General features: G+C 35.7%; 1 protein-coding gene across 1 annotated transcript; it reads right to left on the reverse strand.

The window, feature by feature from the left end:
- Positions 1–10,517: 10,517 nt before the first annotated feature.
- LOC123525905 (phospholipid phosphatase 1-like) lies at positions 10,518–14,913 on the reverse strand. Its single transcript, XM_053537907.1, has 6 exons — positions 14,630–14,913; positions 13,625–13,776; positions 12,784–13,004; positions 12,370–12,481; positions 11,679–11,855; positions 10,518–11,369 (listed from the first exon to the last, which is right to left on the reverse strand). The coding sequence occupies exons 1-6, from the start codon at positions 14,712–14,714 to the stop codon at positions 11,100–11,102; spliced, it is 1,017 nt and encodes a 338-aa protein (XP_053393882.1). The 5' UTR covers positions 14,715–14,913; the 3' UTR covers positions 10,518–11,099.
- Positions 14,914–22,811: the final 7,898 nt, after the last annotated feature.

Genomic DNA, 22,811 nt, shown 5'->3' on the forward strand with positions numbered 1-22,811 from the left:
GACATTGTACATTGATTGTTCAATTATCTATATACGTTTACAAAGAGTAATTTAATATCCGTTGACAAAATACATGATCACATTCGCATCCGTCAAAGTCAGAATATGATTTATTCTGCGTATACATAATGTGCGATATATCTGGTAAATGGGCGATAATCGTGAACTTGCCTGAATAGAATCCTGCACACAATCATTGCACTTGTATAGTATGAACACTTGAATGTACATATTGAAAGAAATAAGAAAACAAATCAGTTGACAATGTTAACAAATATTTTCTTCAGTCCTAGGACAAAAGTATGTACATATATCAAATCAGGTTAACTGTCAAAGATATCTGATAACCGTTTTTTGTTTTTGTGGCTGGCATAGTTATAAGAAGTTTTTTCATGAACAATGCACATTTGAATATGCTTCAAAGGCGATATTATCGGGTCCAGGGACGATGACTTGATAAAAACGGATATCTGGCTCGATTCCTGTTTCATGTGAAGCTCCTTAAGTAATGTAAGGAGCCGGACACTAAATCACAGATCCCAGCGGTGGCTGTGCCGCTGGCCGTTCCATGGCGGCGCCCTGATGTGATCCTAAATTTGTCCTCGTGTGTGCGTGTGATCGTGTGTGGGTGGATGTGTGTTTATGCGTATGTGCGTGCGTGTTTGTGCGTGCTGGCGTGTTACCCATGTGTGTTAGGTGGGCTCTGGGTTGCGCTTTAAGAAGGCTGCATTTTCGAAACATGTCTCTACCTGTTTTATAATCATTCTTCTTTTCTTATGACTTTCACACATGGATTTTTATTATTACATAACTCAACATTTACACATGCTACAAGTACAAAAAACAATTTAGAGACATCCGCAGATGTGTTCATACGGTGGTGCACATGGAACCTTCAATGATACACTGGCGTGTAATTCCATGAAAAGTGGCGTATGGTCCCTAGTTTAAAAAAATGGGTTTGCCCGAAACGAGAAAACAATGGGCAGAACTAAACAAACTGGAATTTAAGATCTGAGGTTATGGAGCCTGCATATCACAGGAACTGCCAAAAGACAAAATTTAAAAGCAGGCACCATATCCAAGGGGTGATTATACAATACCCAAAGCTATGAAAGCGGGAGTATTGGAACCACCCCCCAGCCGAAATGTTAAAGCTGAGAAACTAAACAGTACCAATAACAAGACCTTAAAGTCGTGCTGAACGATTTGAGAAGATCGCATTGCAACTGAACATCAATCATCAATATTTTTCAAGTTAAAGTCTTAATTTCATATCAGGCATATAACGTCACTAATGACATCACAATGATGAACGTCATGGAGTTAAAAGGTATCAAGGTCGATTTTTCTCATAAAATATCAGTGCGTGTCCACGTACGTTGTGTGGCGGCGATTTTACAACGTGTCTTTCTCACCATAGAACCTTTGAAAATCTGACCATTGATATAACTGCTGTAACTATGTCCCTATTACACTTTTCCAGAAAACCGCCGGAATGTATCTGCTTGTTTTTTAGTAGCGTCAACACGAATGAAGTCACACGCTGTATAATTATACAGGACATTGTAGTCATTAATGTGAATTATGTAGAAATGAATTTCATTCAGCCGACTGCTTATTACCTGTTTTCAGAAAGTTGGACATCACAGCAATACTTGTTACTCAAAGACTTATCAAGATTTTGCTTGCAACCCGATGTGCTGAAAACATTCTCTGGCGCAACTTTTCTGCATAATCACCATATGCTGTTACATTCCCATCATAATGAATTATATTTCTTGAGGATTTTGCTAGAACGCTTATCTCACGCCCAAACACTAGCCTGTATGGAGTTAAACTAGTAAAACTTTGTGGTGTATCCATGTGAGCTGCTGTAAGACATCCCAGAATGTTCACGTTGAAGATAAGCATTTATCATAGTGACATCAAAATGTGGCATTAAAATGTTTGCTTTGACCATAACATTTTGGACTCTTTACCTTTTTTTAAACATCCATTAACTTAAAAAGTCTACTCTCAGAATTGATTCTATGATCACTATTAGAGTTGATGAATCATAACCTCAGTAAACTTCAGATAACTTCATTCAAGATAGCAGTGACAGTAGTCATTGCAGTCTGATCTGGAACAGCAAATGTATTTCAACCGACTTTGTAAAATGATCTGTTACATCTAGTATATAGGTAACGCCAAGGGGCCTTAAAGGGAATGGACCTGAGTTCCCTGTAACCAAACGTTTCATCACACTACCTACATTCATACCACCATGTTGCACTTTAAATCTCTTCGCCGTTCGTTTGTCAGATTCACAGAAGCCACACTTGCAAACATAGTTGTTGGCATGCGTTTTCTTTCATATCAAACCAGCAGCTTTTTCCCAACCAAAGTACCCATTTAATGCTGCACTATGATTTAGGCACAACCATTTCAAAACCAACAGTACTATTTTAAGAGAAAAACTACTAATATAAATTATCACCTCTAATGAATCACATTTGATATATTTGCATCGTTTATTGGTTTGAGGTTTCAATCTCTGGCTCGTATTTCTGTTTCTTCTCTCTCTCTGCTAGATTTCTGTCGAAGTACCTCTCTCTGTTTTTTTAACAGGGGCACCTGTGGCCAAGTTGTTAAGGTCGCTTACTATAAATCACTTGCCCCTCATCGATGTGGGTTCGAGCCTCGCATTGGGTGTAGAATGCAGCATGTGAGGAAGCTATCCAGCTGGCCAGTGGTTCTATCCAGGTACCCTCTCGTGATGAAATAATACCCAGAGGGGCACCTGGGGTCTTCCTTCACCATCAAAAGCTGTAAAGTCGCTATTTTGCCTAAAATGTGTCGCTGTGATATTAAACCCAACAAAAGAAGCTTGTAACTGAATTACCCCTGCTGAGACTAAACTATGACATGGGTCTTACTGACTTTGAAGTTTCCCCGTTTCTGCAGAACTGTCCTCACTGTCCTCGTAAGATCCCTACTGCCTTTACTTTCCCCCTTCATACCATTTCCAACACTGCTATCGTTTTAGGTGCATTCATCGAGATTTCAATCTGCCTACCTGTGAGAGTTTATTATTTACAAAGGACTGTTGGACTGTCTCAAAGTATTTTCTTTTCATTTTTGTGCAAACGGGCTCTTACTACATCTACCTCAATCATTCTTTCCTCATTATGTTTGTGCACATATAGGACATTCCACATCTCACAAGGTTTACAGTCGTCTCTGCCTCTGTCTCTTCAACAATTTCAGGACTCTTTATCGCTCACCGAGACATAGCCGCATCAAAATCCTAACTCGCCTTATTAACATGTCTCTCCGCAGTCACCTAACTCTAATATCACTTTATATTGCCCAAACTTTAAGGGTTCCATGTAACAGAAGTTAATAGTAATTACACTGACAATCCCGTGGCTTTACACGCATTGATATACCGTCTGCATTTCAATGTTTCTTACCTTAAAGACACTCAATGATTAAAACAAGGATTAACATTCAACAGAGAAAGCCGTGTTACAAAAACGCAGCCTTCCTAAACCTGACAAAAAGAAAAACATAGATGGACCCGCCTTGGAACGGTTAGTGGCAAAAACACCACTGGGGATAAAGTTACAGTTATTTTTTAAATAAAAGCAGATCAATGTTTGATGGCTTGCCCTCACTACGAATTTTCTACTTTACAAATACTGTCTGTAATATTTTACAAGGTATCTCAGAGCTCTTTGTCAGTTCTTTGTCAGTTGACAAAGTTCTTTGTCAGTTACACAATTATTGTTTTTCACAACTTGTGTCGTGTTGGGCGACCTGTGGAGTTTTCACTTTTTCTATTTTGTAATCATTTTTACCGTGTTCAGACTACGTTTTTAATCCTACATTAACTTGGGTTTATTTTTTAAACTCGTTTGCGTCCACACTATATGTGGTGTTAAACGTGAATTTTGTAAAGGTCAAGTGGTTTCTGTAATGTAGCATTAAAACTACCTCGGGAGGTGGTTTTAATACTACATTAAAAAGTAATGCTACATTATTTTACAAATGTGAACGCAAATGTGGGTTAGAACTGGTTTTACAATCCCAAATCTACAGATCGTACCTTTTGGAGGAAGAATGCCATGTGTTTCTCTTTGTATCAAACAATTGATGCTGTGGCTGGCAAAAGTAATTGGACTGTTGTTGAAACAAAAACATTAAATTGCGATATTGAGTCATGCTGACGCTCAAAATGGACAATAGATGGAATGAACAGAAATTCTTAGATGAACACAGAAGTTTAAATATTGATGACCCCTTTTTGTTTCTGTTAGCCTCAATTCTTTGTAACCTTTTTTGCTAATTGCAAGTAATTTGTTAACTTCCAACATTGCATGTATATATTTAAACCACATTTCTTTGCCTAGTGTGGACGCAAACTAGATTATATTTTGATGGGTTTTGAATGCCAAATACCAATTATAGCCAATTAGTGCCTAATAAAAATAAAACCGTTCTGCTAGTGTGAACACGGTAAAAATTTTTTTGTTATATCTTATCACTCTGTCAATGCTATCTTGTAACTGGTATGAAAAAATCAGTCAGCATCCATGCAATCACTGGTTCTTGGTATGTATAGCATAACTGTCCGTCTTAGTTACCATGAAAAGCCATAAAGTATAACCAGTCATCAACAGATGAAATTGTTCAGGGGGTGATAGTATATGCAGTGTCTTACTTTACACAAGGCACGAAAACCTGGCCCAGAAAAATATACTTTCCAGTGTACTGTCTGTCCAACGTGCAAAACAAAATGTCCTTCTGTGTCATTGATTTGATATACTTGATAATATATCCGGCAAACACATGTATATTATTCATCAATATATTTATCAATATATTCATCATTATTAAATTGAACCAACGTACGAGCAGGAAACTCGTACATTTAATTCATGACTGGTTTTAAACTTTAATTAAAATAAATGATAATACATAAATACCAATGACGTTACGTGCTCATTCAAGATAAAATCCATTTGGTCGGCTACTTCAGTATTTACGTAAATCTGAACACAGACATCAATGAGACATACGTTCATTCATAATCGAAATTTGATACGTAAGCACTTAAACAGACTTAACAAAAGTCTACATGAATGTAGATCCTGTTTTGGATGGTTTTAACCATGAATTCTTAGAGAATTGGAATGAAAACAGGAATAGCTTAATATTGTTCCCGGTGCGGTTAACCCATTTACGTAAATGGTAGATAGCTAGAATTGAAATCAAAACAAGAGATAAGCATTTGAAATCAATTGTAATATTTAGTAACATTGAAACTTTTGTTAATAACGTGATGTTGTCAAAGCCGTCCTTAGAGTTAGAATGATTAATGCATTGTAATATAACGTAAACACACGTCATCAAAAGGATTGTCAACGGCACATCTAACATTTTGCTTGAATTGAATATATATTTTAGGAATAGATAAAGTTTTTCAAACTGTAACGATTCTTTAGTGTCTCAGTATTTGATATTTTTTCAGATTTTATCGGACACACCGCGTAAAATGAAGAAAAAATTCGTAGCTTTGTTTGGTAGTGTAGCCGCGAATGAAATGGTCGTTACGTTTAATTCAGAAGTATGAGTTGATGGTGATTTATTTCTGAACCAGACGCCTCAGGTTGGAAACAGGACAGAGTAGTACTGAGGAACCTGGCCAATATTCAAACGAATTCGAGAAAAATCTAAATTCTAAGAAGAAAGATCGAATACCCGTGATCTTATGGTGTCTTTCTGTTGTAAATGATATAATATAGTCCATAAGGAGATCCCTTGGAAGCATAGAATGCATGCATTAAAGCTAACACAACAGCTGAATCTGTCAACGATGAGTGTAGTGGAAAGTGCTACACCACTCATGCCCCCGTAGCAGCGGCTTAAGCGGAATTACTTACTCTATGCTCCCAAAGGACCAGAAAATATAAAAAAAATGAATCAAAGTATCTTTTTATCTTCTTGTGATTGGTAAAGGTCACAAGATCGTCCTTGCAGTGTACTGCTATATCGATGACTGACCGGAAAACTGTCTTAACTGGAAGTTAACTAATTTATTGTGTTAAAATATCATTGTTTAGCCTGGAAAGTAATTTTGATTTAAATTTTCACATTAAACAATACCAGTTTTGTTTAATCTCGGTCAAAATCTCGCATAAGAGGATATCATATATTATAAAATTACGTCGGTGAAATGTTTGTTTTTATAAATTACAATGTAACTGACTTCTATCATTCTAAAAACGTTTTGTTTCATAAAGTATGCACATGGAATTGACTTTGACAAGCAGTTTCTAGTAAACATGGCCTAGTCCCAATCCGTGACTCGACCGTTCGACCACAGTAATAACAAACTGAAAATCTTCTACGTGTGAAGACCATTGCGTCATTTGTGACGCAGGTTCTGGGAGATGTTTTAAACAAATGATCCTTAAATAATTCCAGTTAAGCTCTTCAATTTCTCATGACATTTGCGAATCCCTTAATCATGAGGAAATATCTCATAAATAAGAGCGCGGACCAATATATTTCATTTGACCATGTTAAAAAGTTAAAATCTACATGATAGAAAAGAATTCTATTTACAGAAATGGTCATTTTCCCACAAACTCACACTATAAAAGTTTGCACAATGCCCTAATTTTCAAAAATCGATGACACGACTGTAACTTCTTTAATTGTCGAATTTTCTAAGTATATCTTAACTTTTTTAAAATAGTCTTTAATCAAGTTCTACAATCTAAAAACATAAGCGTGCAGAACTACCTTAACGATCAGATTATGACATCATCAAGAGTAAAGCTTCTGTCGTAGTTTACTCTGAAGTAAGGTGCCAAACGACGGAGCCAGGTGCTGCGAGTCAAACATCGGTTATTCCATTAGAAATTTTCAGTCCATTAACGGATGTTTACACCATAAAGAACCAAAAAAAAGCTTGTGAAATAAGAGCGTCTCTATTTTTCGCTATCATCATTATCTAAAGTAAGGCCAACATTTTTTTATTTTCTGGTTTACGGGAGATTTTTCAAAAATTTAGGGTCGGGGGGGACAAATAAAAATAAAAATAAAAGTCCCAATTTTGAGCAGTCGACCAAATAAATAAAAATAAAACATCCAAAAGGATACAATTTTTTTATTTTTTGTAAACCACAGAAAACGAAGCTTGCAAGCTTAAATTGCATACACACTCACAATGACCTATTCTGAACTGGTTTATATCTCATCATCTCAGTATACTTTTGTTTTCTTTATGTGTAGCTTGTATGAATAATGCCATTTTCAAAGTCACCAAGGATATGCACTATCTGTGTTTTTGTATGTATCTATTTTGAAGTAAAAATAGACTCATTATTAAATATACATATACCACAGTTGACATTATCATATCGTAAGACCACTGCATAATATTTATTATTTAAACATGAATAAAAACTGCTTTAAAATGGGTATATGCAATGACTACTTTAGGTCTGCATCCTGCATACATGCATATTGATTGGCTGGAGAGGGAGTCTTAAAAGATAGGCATTGTCATACTAGAAATGAAAAATTATGAATTGATAAATATTATGCACACTCAGTGACACTGGCTTTAAAATTAAATTGCTTTGGTTAAGTTTCAGTGGCTTGAATATTGTTTTATATTTTGCTGACTGTCAGTGCCACCTATATTGTATGACAAGGCAAAACAATCTGAATTTTGGTTCAGCTAAAATGTGTACAAAATAACAACCTTATCAGCCGATGTTCAGACAACAATATCGGAGATTTATAAGACTCTTCACTGAGATGTGACTTGGAATTAATAAGTTATGAGTCCCAAAAAACATTTATTATTGGATATGTCATTATGTGTTCCTCAGTGTCAAAGGCACGTGTGGCATAAAGCGTCTGAATGTTTGTCCCAAACATACTTTCAAAGGGTCTTCTTACAGATTTTGTCGGTATACTTTATTAAGTGAGCATGACAAATTATATATTGCTCGGAGTTTCATGTTTCATAATTATCTTTTGAGTTATAGTACCCGGCTAGAACTTGATCCTAGGAACTATTGAGATAATCTTTTATATATGGCCAATATCTCCACTGGATTAGATTTCCCGTCACAAATATTAAACAACCGTTAATCTGACGGTCCAGTTATTTTGACTAGTTTGAATCTTTTATCACATTTAGCATTGTCAAGCATTTGCAGGGATATGTCATTTTACATCGAAATTGCACTTTGTTTCGAACAGAACTACTGAAAATTGTGGTATTAGTTAGTTTTTCTTCTCTAACCCTCAAGACTTCAAAGTAAAAAAAAAATATGTTTAGCAAGTTGATACTCACTTTTGCTTTTCCATTTTGCCATTTCTTTGGTTTCTTTCCTTTTTATCAATTATGGTATTTTTCTGACAGTCCCACATGAATTCGATCGTTGTCCAATTATAATATACAGACAACAAATCTTGTACATGTGATACGCCAGATTTTTCAACATCTGGACAGCTTTGATACTGATAGTGAAGGCCATTTTTCGTAGGTGATTACTCCTTATGTTGAGCTTTAGGTGCCGTTATTTCTATTTAGATCCAATTTCTTTACAACACTTGTTATCTCTGCCAACTCATTCCAAAGATTATTGTCTGTAAACTTGTATATTTTTCCAATTTAATTTCACACAATTTACATTTATGCAGGCCGCCATTTTTCATGCGTCTACTGATCTAGATTAAAAACCTCTACCATACAGTTAAACTTTTATTTTTGGCAGCAGCAATTACGGACAGTCGGCGGGTAAAATGAAAATAAAAGTATTGAAAATGACTTTTATTTTTATTTTGTTTTGTCAAAAAATAGGGTCGGCGCTCCCGTAAACCAGAAAATTAAAAAATGCTGGCCTAATGTGTCTATTATATCAGTGGTGACCAAATTTAAGAAGTAAAGATATTCAGTCGTTTTACAGAAGAATTAGACCAAATATTCTTAAAATGCAGCTTCGGATAATACAAAAGTTTCTTAGTGACTTAGCAAGTTATGTTTACCATGCTTTTGACCTTAGAAAGAGACGCATTTAGATATGTTGTTGTATTTAAGAATGTTGTTTTACAGACAGACATGTATTAGGTTGCCAAAAAAGTTGCCATCGAGACATGTGCGATTGTTGTTTATCTAAACTGCATTACTGGTAGCTCCTTCTCTTAAACGTTTTAATGGTAAAATTTTGATATACTGTGGTTGGATTTTTGCTATAGTCAGTCATGATATTTTTCGTGATGTTTTTTTCATTGATGTATCGCGTTCTGGAATTTTGAAGTAATATAGGCTCGTACATACTTTTCGTACTTTGACAACTGCGGAGGCGATCAAATATATTCGAGTCCAATGGTTCAGAGCTTTAACGCGATCCAGGGGCTTTGCAGATGTTAAAGCATGAAATAAGTGTATTGTTGATATTACTGCTTCAAAATTATATTAATTAAATGGGTTTGTTTATTTTTTTGTTTTGTTTTTGTTTTTTCTTAAGTTCACTAAAGAGAAAACTAGTGATGCGAAAGCCATCTGTGGCGCGTTTTTTTATGCAAAAACGGTTTTAGGACAGATTGAATAAAGTAGCAAAACTTATAAACCAGATGAATTTAGATTTATGTAATAATCATTCAAGTGACATCATCTTTTCATATTTGGAAGTTAACAGTTTTCATGTGGAAATAGTTAATAATAACTCTGCTTGAATTAGAAATCTAGTATGAACAAAGAGAGACAACTCGTTTGTTGTTTGTTTGTTCTTGTTTTTCTTTTTTCTTTTGTTTTTGATGTTGTTGTTGGTTTTTTGGGGTGTTTTTTTTTTTTTTTTTTTTTTTGTTGGGGGGGGGGGGGGGGGGGGGGGGGGGGGAAGCGGGTTGGGAGTTGTTTTTTTTTTTGGGGGGGGGGGGGTAGGGGGTTACGCCATTTTTTCCTAGAATTATTCAGTAATATAACGGCGGACAGTTAACCTAACCAGTGTTCCTGGTTTCTATATCAGTACAAACCTGTTCTCCGCAACTAGCTGCTGAGTTCTCCACATGAATCAGACGTGAAGGACGAATGATTTAAGATACAATCATCACGGAGAATATACGCCTCGCCCGGTGATCGAACTCACGATCCTTCGATCTGCGCTCACCATACTGAGCTAAGTGGGCGGGTCTATAGACAACTAGTATATCATAGTAATATGTCGCCATTACTGTATTATAACTACATATACTGTTGAATGTGTATGATACCCGCTTCATATGTATTGTACATGTATTTGAACTGACACATGACATAGTGTCTTGTTTTGTTAAATGTTTGTGTCAAGTTATACAAGAATATCTATCAATGCATAAAATGTTACACAATTGTATACCAGAATGAAAAACAAACTATATAAATATCAAAAATGAAAAATTGTGTTCATTAAAAATGTTACTATTATTCAAGAGAAATTGTAAGGTGTCATTTCAAACAAACTAATATCGTAGTCTCACAGGTTTTATTGCTGCAGTTTTATTTCGGAATCCAATTAAAGTACATGTACAGTATACATTTTTCTAGCTGTGACATGTTTTATTAAAAGAGGTTTCTTTTATTCTTATCATAATATCTCATTCAAAACACACATGTTCAATCACAGTGTAAAATCCATAATCAAAATAAGAATGGCATACATGTATAAAAGATACTCGAAATATGTTTAGATTATAATCTTTCTTAAGTGATATTTCAAACTGTCTTCCTGCAGAGAATTTGGCACGAGTGTCAAGGTGTGTAACCTTCCTGTTCGGGAAAGGTTTGCCAAATATAGCAACTTGCTTCCTGTACGGGAAGGTTTTGCCAAATATAGTAACTTCCTACCTGTTCCGGAAGTCTTTGATATTCTGACGATAATCAGAAACCGGTTTCATAAGGTATCTAAACTTTAAAATAGGCATTAATTCAGAGTGATGTCCTACTAAATTATATACCCGTTTATAAAAGAGGTATGATATGTGACATCATCATAAAATTTAATATTTTGTAAACAACTTTCCATTTTCTTTTTCTATCGTTCTATTGTTCATCAAACTTCTTCTGACATATTCAATGAAGTCTCTGGCATCGACTGAGGCCGACGAACATTGAATGGTGAATCTGTCAATAATGGTGTTGTTGGTGTCTTTTCAAAGCCCATATTGAGGAAGTCGTTTTTTAATAATGGCAGAGGTGTGTGACATTGCGGAGTCTGCATATCTGAACCGCAACAGTTACGTGATTTAGTCATTAATAATATGTTTTTCAAATAAGTGTCACTGTTTTTCCGGTTCAAAACCTTCTTTCCAACCATATTGTACTGAAAATATATAAAATCAATATAAAATTGAAAAGGTCAGTGAACTTTTAAGATTTCATCTGTAAATAACAACGCTGATTTAACAAAAAAATCTAAAAGTTAAACAAATAAGTTTTTTGTGGTGCGTTGGATGCAGTTTTTACATCACACCGACACAATCATATGCGGCATATGGTGACTTTCCAGCTTTTGATTGTGTAGGAAGACCCCAGTGGCCCCTCCAAGCACTATTTCATCACGGCACGTCACCTGGATAGAACCACCGACCTATAATTTTGTTTCAAACAAAATATGCAATTCAAAACTTACCACAAATACTGCTATTACAAAGCCCAAGGAAAACCCAGCAGCAACATCAGTAGGGTGATGCATATGATCTTTAATACGAGTTAGGCCACACAGAACTGACGTAAAAATTAATCCAGTTTGCAAGAAGAATTTTAGTGTGTAAGAAAAATCTATTTCTAGCCGATTCTGTACGTATATCTGAAAGTATAAAATATGATCATTGTGACAAGGCAGACAAGAAGACGCACTTCAACAAATACAATACAGCACTATCTTCGAGTGCTTCAGTTTAATTTTCTTATTCTAGTTAGTAGTCTTATGTAATATATGAAACACTCATGACTACTGTAAACAAAAGTTTGAGTTTGGATTGTATACATTAAACAAAGACATCAAACAAATAGGTATAATTTTACTTAATATTTCACTCAGCACCTGTAATTTTACAGAACTTTTTATTATTGTTAAATTTCACCATATTATTTATCTTTAATGCTGCTAACTGGAAATGAAATTATTTCTAAAGTTTCTTTTGGGCAATAAGAGGCCGTATACCATTTTCAAAAGAAAGTAAACATTGACAGTCTTATGAGCAAGAGGATACTGTGCTTGATTATTCTCAGCATCATTTGTAAAGATTTCAGATATACTGAAACAGCTTGCATGTTTGATTGTTTTATTTGGAAAAAAGGAGAAATACAAATGTACTTACACAAAAGAATATCGCCACGTACATGGAGAAAGACGCATGGCCTGAAGGAAATGACTGCCTACTGTCTCGCACTTGGTCTTCATCACCTGCACATGTGTAATTTGTTATGTACCTGCAAAACAAAATAATACAAATTAAATATTATGTTTCTTTAAGCATGTGTTCTATATTTTATTATAACAAGTCATATTATACAATAAAATGATAAGATATTTGTATGTCCAATGATTGATTTAAAAACCTTGGTGGCATTGGAGTTATATTTTTTTTCAATTAATAACAGTCATCATTTTTGCATAATTGATAAAAACGCAGACTAAGAATAACCTAAAACTAACTAACGCCTCTTGAACACATAATTGAAAACAACGCCGTATGTGTTGGAAAATTAAAACGTAATATAGAATTTTTTACCCTGGACAAAATGTTCTATTGAAGTCAGGTTTGCATACATCAAAGAAGTTTGGTCTAAGAACGCCCATCTGCATTTTTAATACTTGAACAACAAACTGTTCTATAACAAAACCAACGAGAAATACTGCATATCCTTTCATGCAGTATGATATGTCTTCTTTGACTTGGCATGACGTTTTGCTTTTGCAGTCTACACAGCGCAGCACTTCAACAATCACAACCTATAACAGGAACATTGACAAGTGTATTATTTTATGTATACAATGGTTGCTATAAGCATTCATGTTATATTTATACAAAAGAAAATATTGCGTTGCATCGCTTTGAATTTAAATGTAATTACATTTGCATTGTATTGTATTGAAGGACATCACAAAACATTATCAAAATCATACTTGTAATCTGCGATTTCAGTATACTATCAAACACGTTTATGAAACATTTGTGAACTTAGAACTTGTACAGATATGCGTTGGGATCTATTGGGTCTAAATCATTTTAGCAAAACGCTTGTTATCGCGACGTACTTTCTGTAAACCAACTTGTTGAGTAGATTCTTCAGAGACCGGTGTATCTTATTTCTTCTGTTGGGATTTTATTATCTTATTATTTCCTTTTAGTTTAAATGAAAAAATGTGAGACATCATTATTTTAAGATCCATATATATCAAATTTTGAAATTGGTTCAAAAAAATTTAAAATAGGTTCAATTAATTTGCATTATTCCCACCATCTTAAGCAATCGTCTCACATGTAAAGTGTCCGTTTCAAATACAATAATTGTCTGGTAAATAACATTACAAGATATTCATTCCCTTAACTATACAAATAAAAACCCTACCACAAACACAGATATTGCAAATCCACCCAACACAAGCTGAGAAGCGGACACAGTATCAGGTTTGTACGGGTAACTCAATGTGACATCATCACAGAAGAACCCTCTGTCATATGGGGTGCCAAACAGGAACAAATACAACACTGGAAATGCAGCTGCAAAATGCAATACATTGTTATTGATTTTACATGAAAAGGGTGTTATGCAGTACAAGTATGGAATTGATCTCGTTTGGGTATTTTGAAAAATTTCTGCACATCTGATGTATTTAGAATTAACGAGTATTAAAACGATAACATGAATATGTGAAATTAGGTGTCATTGATGTTGACTGCTTGTTTTTGTAGGTAAGGTCATGCCTCCTCGATTGAATTATTTGTTTGATGTTTTATTGCGTTAAACGTTTTAGTTTTCAAAGTTATCTTTTGAACACCAGAACTTTATCAGGGTCAACACGATCTAAGATTTGGGGTTTCAGTGCGTCATACATTAGCATCAAGTTTTATACCTGTAACACTCCCGTTACCATATAGGACAATACAAATAATACATTCACTGTATGATTTGTAAATGTCGACATGCCTGAGAGGTTTTCGGTATTGCGAAAAACAACTGGAGCATGTAGTATATGTAGGTACAAAATAAGTCATTTAATGCAAATAAACATGTTTTTTGTACTGGATGACTTTTGCAATAAAGTACAAATAGATCAATGGATTTTGTTACGTTTCGAAGTCTGGCTGACTTTTGAAGCTCTAAATATATACTCCGATATGTTTCAATTTTTATTCAATTATTTGCACTTCTGTATGTTTCAATAACTCAATAATCTCTGCTAACTTTGTACTACTTTCCTTCAGTCAATAGTTTTTCGCCAACAATATTAAATGAAGAAATCAATCATGTTACTATGACATCAAATATTCATAATCTAATAAAGGTCACAGCTGTTGCGTGTGTCTTGTAAAACATTTACTTTAGAAAGAAAGAAATACATAAATATCTTACCACATAACCAGACAACAACATCTACAAACAACTGAAAAGTTATCCAACTCCGCCATCTTTTAGAACTATTGGAAATAGTTTCCATTTGCAACAAACACTGTAGACACGTCAAAACAATAAATAAATATTACAATATATTCGGCCACGTATGAATTTAAAGTGATACCTTACGATATATACACCGAAATTTAAAGTGTTACTGGCAGTAAGTTTACAATATTTGAAATGTATTTACGGAAGAAAATATCCGCCTACAATCAATCAAAAGACAATAACATATCGATATTAGTGTATAACATTATAGCCTGTAAACACGTGACGGTAATACTCTGCTCCTACGTCATACAGTAACTCTACACTTCGTTAAAATGTTGGTTGGCCTATTTAAATCATACAAGTGTTACAGTTTAATAAAATATCGACTCGTTGTATGCCAAAGGGAATAGCTAATAGTCTAATAAAAAGTTTATTTGATATATAATATACGATAGCTGTTGAATATTTTATTCAATAGTAAGAGAAGTTAACCCTGTTTAACTATGAAGGGAAGTAATTTAACATAAGAAGAGGTGTAAGGACCGTGACAAATCGAATTAGAAAAGTATTTTTACACTTTCACAATTCCTTAAAAGACAATTTTATTCATATAAATTATCATTACTATTATTATTAATATACAGATTACCAGTTATATTTGGATATTGTCAAGTTACCAGTGAACTTTTATATATAATAAATGGTTTATCAACATAAATACATCTGCAAAATGAAGTAAAATATGAAAGACACTAATTATTCAATAGAATTTTCTTACTCCATACAACTGAACTGCTATTCTATATTATTAGGTTATTTAACATTGTTCTGTACAATACGGAGATATATTTGGACTCGTACCCAGCTGAGAAAACCATATTGAACGAGCCATATTTCTCAGCTGGGTACGAGTCCAAATATATCTCGTATTGTACAGTACAATGTTAAATAACCTTTTTATTCTATATCTATTTTATCTTACTATAATAATAGTTTAAATTAAAAATGTTTCACTGAATATTATATTCCTGCCTTTTCTAGTTTTCCCCAGCTTGGTATGAGTGCAAATATATATTATACAGAACAATGTTAGACCTTAAATAACCTTTTTATTCTATATTTATTTCACTTCATACGTAATATACGTAATTCTTTGAATGTTTTTTCTGCGTATCATCATTAAAAAAGTATATGGTGCAACCTCCCTACAACAGCCATTTGGCGTTTTGGGTGGTAATAATACTTGGCTGAGATATTATATGCCAACAAACATTGTCAGCAAGTTTGGTGAAGATCGGATGAAAACTGTTTGACTTAAAAGAGCGGACAAGGCTAAATTCCCCGTTTTTCGAGTAATTCAAGGACTATAATCAAAGAGTGGCTGGTACAATTTGGCTGGTTATCGAAATTGGCCGAAATGTAATGCCCACAAACATTGTCAGCAAGTTTGGTGAAGATCCGGCCAAAACTGAATTATAAAGCAGACATGTTTTGGATGCTGACCGCCAGTCCGTTGCCATTCATAATTTTCTCCATTTTGTTTCTTAACCGTTAAATAAAAACTGCTGAGGTAGCTATTCAGACAGTCAGGGCTGATGCCAATTTCTAGGTTTCGTCCGGAACGGCTTCTTTAAGCGACTTTTCAAATATTCCAACATCTGATGATCCTTTTTACTGTATTTTTCAGTTTTTTATTATTAACGAACGTTTTAATACCTAAATCAGATAGCATTGTTATCCCTTGAATCGTTTTTGTGTGTTGTAAACAAAAGAAAACTCAAATTAAATCCAGATTTCAAAACACATAATCAAACCCTGTACATAGAGCGCCTACTTCATCCGATTTACATTTTCCCGCGTTTCGGGCTTTATCGTATGTTTAACATGGGACTGTTGAACCGTCCAAATACAGAAAATACAGGATTTTTTGTACTCGCGTGCGTCCAATTACAGAAAATACAGGATTTTTGTACGCACGTGCATCCAAATACATGTGCGTGAAATTAGCCAGAGCAGCCAGAGTAGCCAGAGTAGCCAGAGTTCGGCCAGAGTTCAGCCAGAGTAGCCAGAGTTCAGCCAGAGTTCGGCCAGAGTTCAGCCAGAGTAGCCAGAGTTCAGCCAGAGTTTAGCCAGAGTAGCCAGAGAAGTCAAAACTCTGATTACTCTGGCTAGCCAGAGTAGCCAGAGTTCAGCCAGAGAAGTCATAACTGTGGTTACTCTGGCTGGCCAGAGTAGCCAGATTTCAGCCAGAGTAGCCAGAACTCTAGTTACCCTGGCTGGCCACGGTAGCCAGAGTTCAGCCAGAGTAGCCAGAACTCTAGTTACCCTGGCTGGCCAGAGTAGCCAGAGTTCAGCAAGAAAAGCCAGAGTTTGTAGGATGTTAAAATGTTCTGGCTACTCTGGTCAGCCATAGTATCCAGAATAGCCCGAGTCACCTGGATTTTATTTGCTTTGGTTAGTCTGGCCAGAGTAGCCAGAGTTTCTAGGATTTAAAGAGCAGGCAGAGTAACCTGGTTCACAAAACATTTTCCGTCTTAGCTGAATTTGATTATGAAACTTAATATGTAATTTCTATCTAAATAGCATGTTTAAACTGAATTTCAAGTTAAATACTATTTTTAAGTGGCTATTTAGAGTAGCCAGAGTAGCTAGAACTCTGGTTAATCTAGAGGAGCCAGAGTAGCCAGAACCCTTGTTACTCAGGCTGGCCAGAGTAGCCAGAGTTCAGCCAGAGTAGCCAGAGTTCAGCCAAAGTTCAGCCATAGTAGGAAGAGTTTCTAGGATTTTAACATGTTCTGACTACTCTGGTCAGCCAGAGTAACCAGAGTTCTGGCTTCTCTGGCTACTATAAATAGCCAACTGAAAATAGTTATTAACTTGAATTTCAGTTTTAAACATGCTGTTTAGAAAGAAATAACATACTAAGTTTCAAGATCGAATTCAGCTAAGACTGAAAATGTTTTGCGAACACGGGACCTGATTACTCTGGCTACTCTTGCTGACCAGAGTAGCCAGAACATGTTAAAACTCTAGAAACTCTGGCTACTCTGGCCAGTCAGAGTAACCAGAGCTACTTTAATTAACCATTTGAAAATAGTTATTAACTTGAAATTCAGTTTTAAATATGCTATAAATGACATATTAAGTTTCATATTTAAACTTAACTAAGACTGAAAATACATGGTACCTGGTTACTCTGGCTACACTGGCTAGTCTGGCTGATCAGAGTAGCCAGAACATGTTAAAATCCTAGAAACTCTAGCTTCTCTGGCTGAACTCTGGCTACTCTGTTAGAAACAGCCAGAGTGACCAGAGCAAATGATATCCTGGTGACTCTGGCTACTGTTGCTACTTTGGCTGAACAGAGTAGCCAGAACATGTTAAAAATCTAGAAACTCTGCCTACTCTGGTTGAATTATGGCTACTCTGGCCAGCCAGAGTAACCAGAGTTCTGGATACTGGATGAACTCTTGCTTAACTCTGGCCAGCCAGAGTAACTAACCAGAGTTCTGGCTACTCCTGCTGAACTCTGGCTACTCTGGCTAGCCAGAGTAACCAGAATTATGGCTACTCTGACTGAACTCTGACTACTCTGGCCAGCCAGAGTAACCTGAGTTATGACTTCTCTGGCTGAACTCTGGCTACTCTGGCCAGCCAGAGTAACCAGAGTTTTGACTTCTCTGGCTGAACTCTGGCTACTCTGGTTAGCCAGAGTAACCAGAGTTTTGACTTCTCTGGCTACTCTGGCTAAACTCTGGCTGAACTCTGGCTACTCTGGCTGAACTCTGGCTACTCTGGCTGCTCTGGCTAATTTCACGCACATATGTGCGTGAAATTAGCCAGAGCAGCCAGAGTAGCCAGAGAAGCCAGAGTTCAGCCAGAGTTCGGCCAGAGTTCAGCCAGAGTAGCCAGAGTTCAGCCAGAGTTCGGCCAGAGTTCAGCCAGAGTAGCCAGAGTTCAGCCAGAGTTTAGCCAGAGTAGCCAGAGAAGTCAAAACTCTGGTTACTCTGGCTAGCCAGAGTAGCCAGAGTTCAGCCAGAGAAGTCATAACTGTGGTTACTCTGGCTGGCCAGAGTAGCCAGATTTCAGCCAGAGTAGCCAGAACTCTAGTTACCCTGGCTGGCCACGGTAGCCAGAGTTCAGCCAGAGTAGCCAGAACTCTAGTTACCCTGGCTGGCCAGAGTAGCCAGAGTTCAGCAAGAAAAGCCAGAGTTTGTAGGATGTTAAAATGTTCTGGCTTCTCTGGTCAGCCATAGTATCCAGAATAGCCCGAGTCACCTGGATTTTATTTGCTTTGGTTAGTCTGGCCAGAGTAGCCAGAGTTTCTAGGATTTAAAGAGCAGGCAGAGTAACCTGGTTCACAAAACATTTTCCGTCTTAGCTGAATTTGATTATGAAACTTAATATGTAATTTCTATCTTTATCTGTTCGCTCTTTTTAGCTTTATTTATTCAGTCAGTAAAGTGGGATCTAAACTTAACTAAATACAAGTATTGTGCATACTATTACATCAATTCAAGAAGATGTTTAGACATTAAACTCCTCGTTTTGGCCTCCTGTGTGTAAATATTAGTACCCGTAAAAACAAAGTAGATACTTATGTTTTATCTTTTTGTTCAAAGCACACAAATGGATGCAGTTATTCTGGTGTGGGTCTTTCAGCCGACGCTAGGGGCGTGAGGGGTATTTTTCATATTTCATGACAGACTGTCAAATCGAGTCTGATATTATTTTGCATGTTAATGTTCTATGCGTTCAAAGGATCTTCGCAACTAAAATGTTGACGTATATATAGTTCACATCATAGAATTTATTTTCCTTGTTCGGAATCTCAGTAAGTTTCCCCCTTTCAGAACGTGTGGATTTAGGAGAGTACTATAGATCGGATTGTGTAAAGTTTAAGACCGAGAACAGTTCAAAATTGATAAAAGGATATCTGTTGTATTGTTTGAACTGTCTTCCTGTTCTGGACTGTTGTTAAAGTAACTAATGGACTGGTTTTGCAGCGCATTGATGCTTTTGGCTTTTTTATATGCTCTAATGGCTGCTACATATATATGTAATAAGAATTGCTTTTGTGTGAACCTTTAGTTGTATTATCAGTATGTGCCTTTTTTTCCAAGAAGATGTTATTTGTATTATTTCGTCATGTTTTTATGCATTGACCACTCTATCTTGTATTAAGTTTCTTTTGTCTTTTTAAAATGATTTTATTTATATTTGTTGCGTACATTGTATATCAAAAACTCTCCTGAGCTTGTGCTCAGGTCTTTCGTCTAATTGACTTGTTCGGTTGCACCATGTGTATTGCAGCAAAGACATTAATATTATTTTGTGTGATAGTATCTCAATAAAGTCTTCGTCTTGATTCTTTTCGAACAGTGACATAACTTTTAACTTTGAATAATAATCTAAAATTGATATGAATAAACAGTACGTCTGTCGTGAGTATATTTTTATTTGCAGCATAATCTATTGTCTCTGATATAAAGTTCATGCATTTTCTGAAGTATATGTTTTTTTTCATAAAATCTGTTTTTATTCTATTAGCTTATCTTATAATCTATATATAGTTCATTACCTGGTTTCTAACGGTGGTATTTTTCTTAGTTTAACAAACTGGTTCTGATAAAACTATTATCAAGAAATTGTAAGGAGTAAATTATACTGTTAAAATAACGTTTTTACTAAAATGTTAGTACATATAGATCTACAGAATACTCTGCCAAATCAATACTGATTATATGGTAGAGGTGCAAGTCATGTGAACAGTTGTTAAAAGTGAGATAGTTCTCATGAAAAGCAAGGTTAAAAGAGTAAACAGACTACAGTGCTATGGATAAAAACAAAAGAAGAACATTAAATAATGAGTACAGTATAGCCAGTCGCTCAGCAAATAGACTAAAGCTGAAGCTGGACTGTACATTGCGTCAGAAGGCATTCCACACACGAATTGTTCTTGGAAAGAAAGAACTTGAGTAGTATTGTGTAGGTAGTTTAGATTCCGGGTAGGGGTGAGGTGATAGTGATCTACAGACTAGGGTATATTTTATTTTATAAAATACAATCGGAGAGTTATGGTGTTGGCGTTGTTCTAGGGTTTACCAGTTCTGAGTATCTATCTTGTGAGAAACACTTCTTTTGTAGTCACAATTTTTACAGACATAGCGTGCTGTTGTCCGGTTAATCATTTTAATTTGGGGACTTTTGCCACGGGTGCCGAACATTTGAACAATATTCTAATTGAGGAGGGAGCCGGACATAAGTGTTATAAGTCTTTGTTTTAATGTCTTTATTGCTTTTCTTGACATTTCTCCAGATAGAGACAGTTATTTGCTTTGGATGTAATATTGTTGATATAGGCTGACCAGTTCAGATGTTTAGAGAATGTCACCCAGGTATTTAGCGGCATCGGTACTTTATTATTCAGTGCCATGTAAGGGAAAATACAAAGGTTTTTTTTCCTAGTTATTCGCAACAACTGACTCTTATTAGGGTGAATTCCTTGGACCAGGCCCGTTCCCATTGTTCTATCTATACGAAGCCCATTGTTCTATCTATCTTCGTATACCTCTTAACGCCCCGTCCGGGTATTATTAGCATGGTGCGCAGTCAGTGCAAGAGAAAGATTTTGACAAAAGTATTGACAGTGAGATGTCAAAGTGAAAAAGTGAGACTGAAAAAAGTTAAAAGTGTTAGATATACAGACAAGAGTTGTAAAATCAGATTAAAAACGCACTTTGCTACAACCATGTATGTTGGCATACTGCCTGCTTGAAAGATTCAATCATAGGCAGGAGAACAACTTCAGATGGGAGGTTGTTTCATAAGACCAGAGTACTTGGGGGAAAAAAGGAAAATTCGTACTAATTGGAAACTGTATGGATTTGTCTATAGGCCAGGGTGTGTGGGTGACGAGTCGGTCTCCTTGGTCTCTTAAAATATACTGGGACAGGAATAGCTACTAGTGAATGGACAATTTTGTAGAACATTAGTTATTAATCTTGCACCAGTTCTTCTGTTCTCCAAAGATCTTAAACCGAGAGAATTTTGCATACCTGAGACACTGTCATATGTGGAATAGTTGTTGTATATCCATCTGATTCTCTTCTTTGTACTTTCTATCTTATTGATATTAAGTTTAGTGTAGGGCGACCAGACTGTGAATGAGTATTCTACCTGTGGCCTGACAAGAGTTTTATGTGCTATTTCTTTAACCTTCTTGTTTTTAGTTTGGATGTTACGTTTTATGACCAAGTGTTCTGTTTGTTGTTTTGCAGATTTTGTTAATATGAGTGTTAAAGGAGAGGTCATTTGTTAGGTCTACACCGAGGTATTTAGCATTTGTTACGGTTTCAAATAAATTGATCCGCAGGGCTCACGCTGTCAGTCGCCATTATCGCCATTTGCGATCTGGCCATGCAATATATAATCATGTTGTATTGTATGTTTGTTTCCTAAGATGTTAAGAGCCTGGCATTTACTTGGGTTGAAGTGCATTTCCCATTTACTTTCCCATTTCTGTAGGGTGTCAAGATCTTGCTGTAACTTATTGCAATCAGTTGTATTATTGATAGTAAGACAGACAGATGTGTCATCAGCGAATGTCTGACCTGGGATTTTACATGATCAGGTGTTCAAGTGTATGCAGTTTATAGTATCGTTTTGTAATGTTTGGAATTCTTATGAAAATTTGACTGTCAGATATACTATACTATAGTATCATCTGCAAACAGTCTGACTTTGCTTTTTATGGAGTCATGAAGATGAATTATGTTCGAAAGAAAAAGGCAAATGCCGAGAACGTAGTCGAGGGGAACCCCAGATAGGACATGTAGTGGACGACAATCGTCTGCTGCAACTCGTCGAGTGTGATCCTTTAGGAATGACTTAATCCACTGTAATGCCAGAGGGCGGAGTCACAGCTGTTCAAGTCTGTGTATTAGTTTATTGTAATCAAACTTGTTAAATGCCTTAATCAAATTCATAACTATAACTGCTGTCTTTTTACCACTTTCTATGTCGTAAAAACCTCTTATCTGAAGCTGACCATCTGAGTTTCACTTTCAAACTACATGTAATTGATACATATTATGATATTATTTTTGCTTGTATCAAGCTTTATAATTTTCCTTTCTTGAATTTA

The sequence above is a fragment of the Mercenaria mercenaria genome, chromosome 3 (genome assembly GCF_021730395.1).
Source record: "Mercenaria mercenaria strain notata chromosome 3, MADL_Memer_1, whole genome shotgun sequence".
NCBI classification, from domain to species: Eukaryota; Metazoa; Mollusca; class Bivalvia; order Venerida; family Veneridae; genus Mercenaria; species Mercenaria mercenaria.

What these genes read in the sequence shown, in the direction of transcription:
- LOC123525905 (XM_053537907.1), bottom strand. Translation starts at nt 14,714, where the DNA reads ATGGAAACTATTTCCAATAGTTCTAAAAGATGGCGGAGTTGGATAACT. An exon ending in TTGCAATATCTGTGTTTGTG is followed by an intron (nt 13,005 to 13,624) that starts GTAGGGTTTTTA and finishes TTCCTGTTATAG; the next exon opens with GTTGTGATTGTTGAAGTGCT. An exon ending in ACGTGGCGATATTCTTTTGT is followed by an intron (nt 11,856 to 12,369) that starts GTAAGTACATTT and finishes TTATACTTTCAG; the next exon opens with ATATACGTACAGAATCGGCT.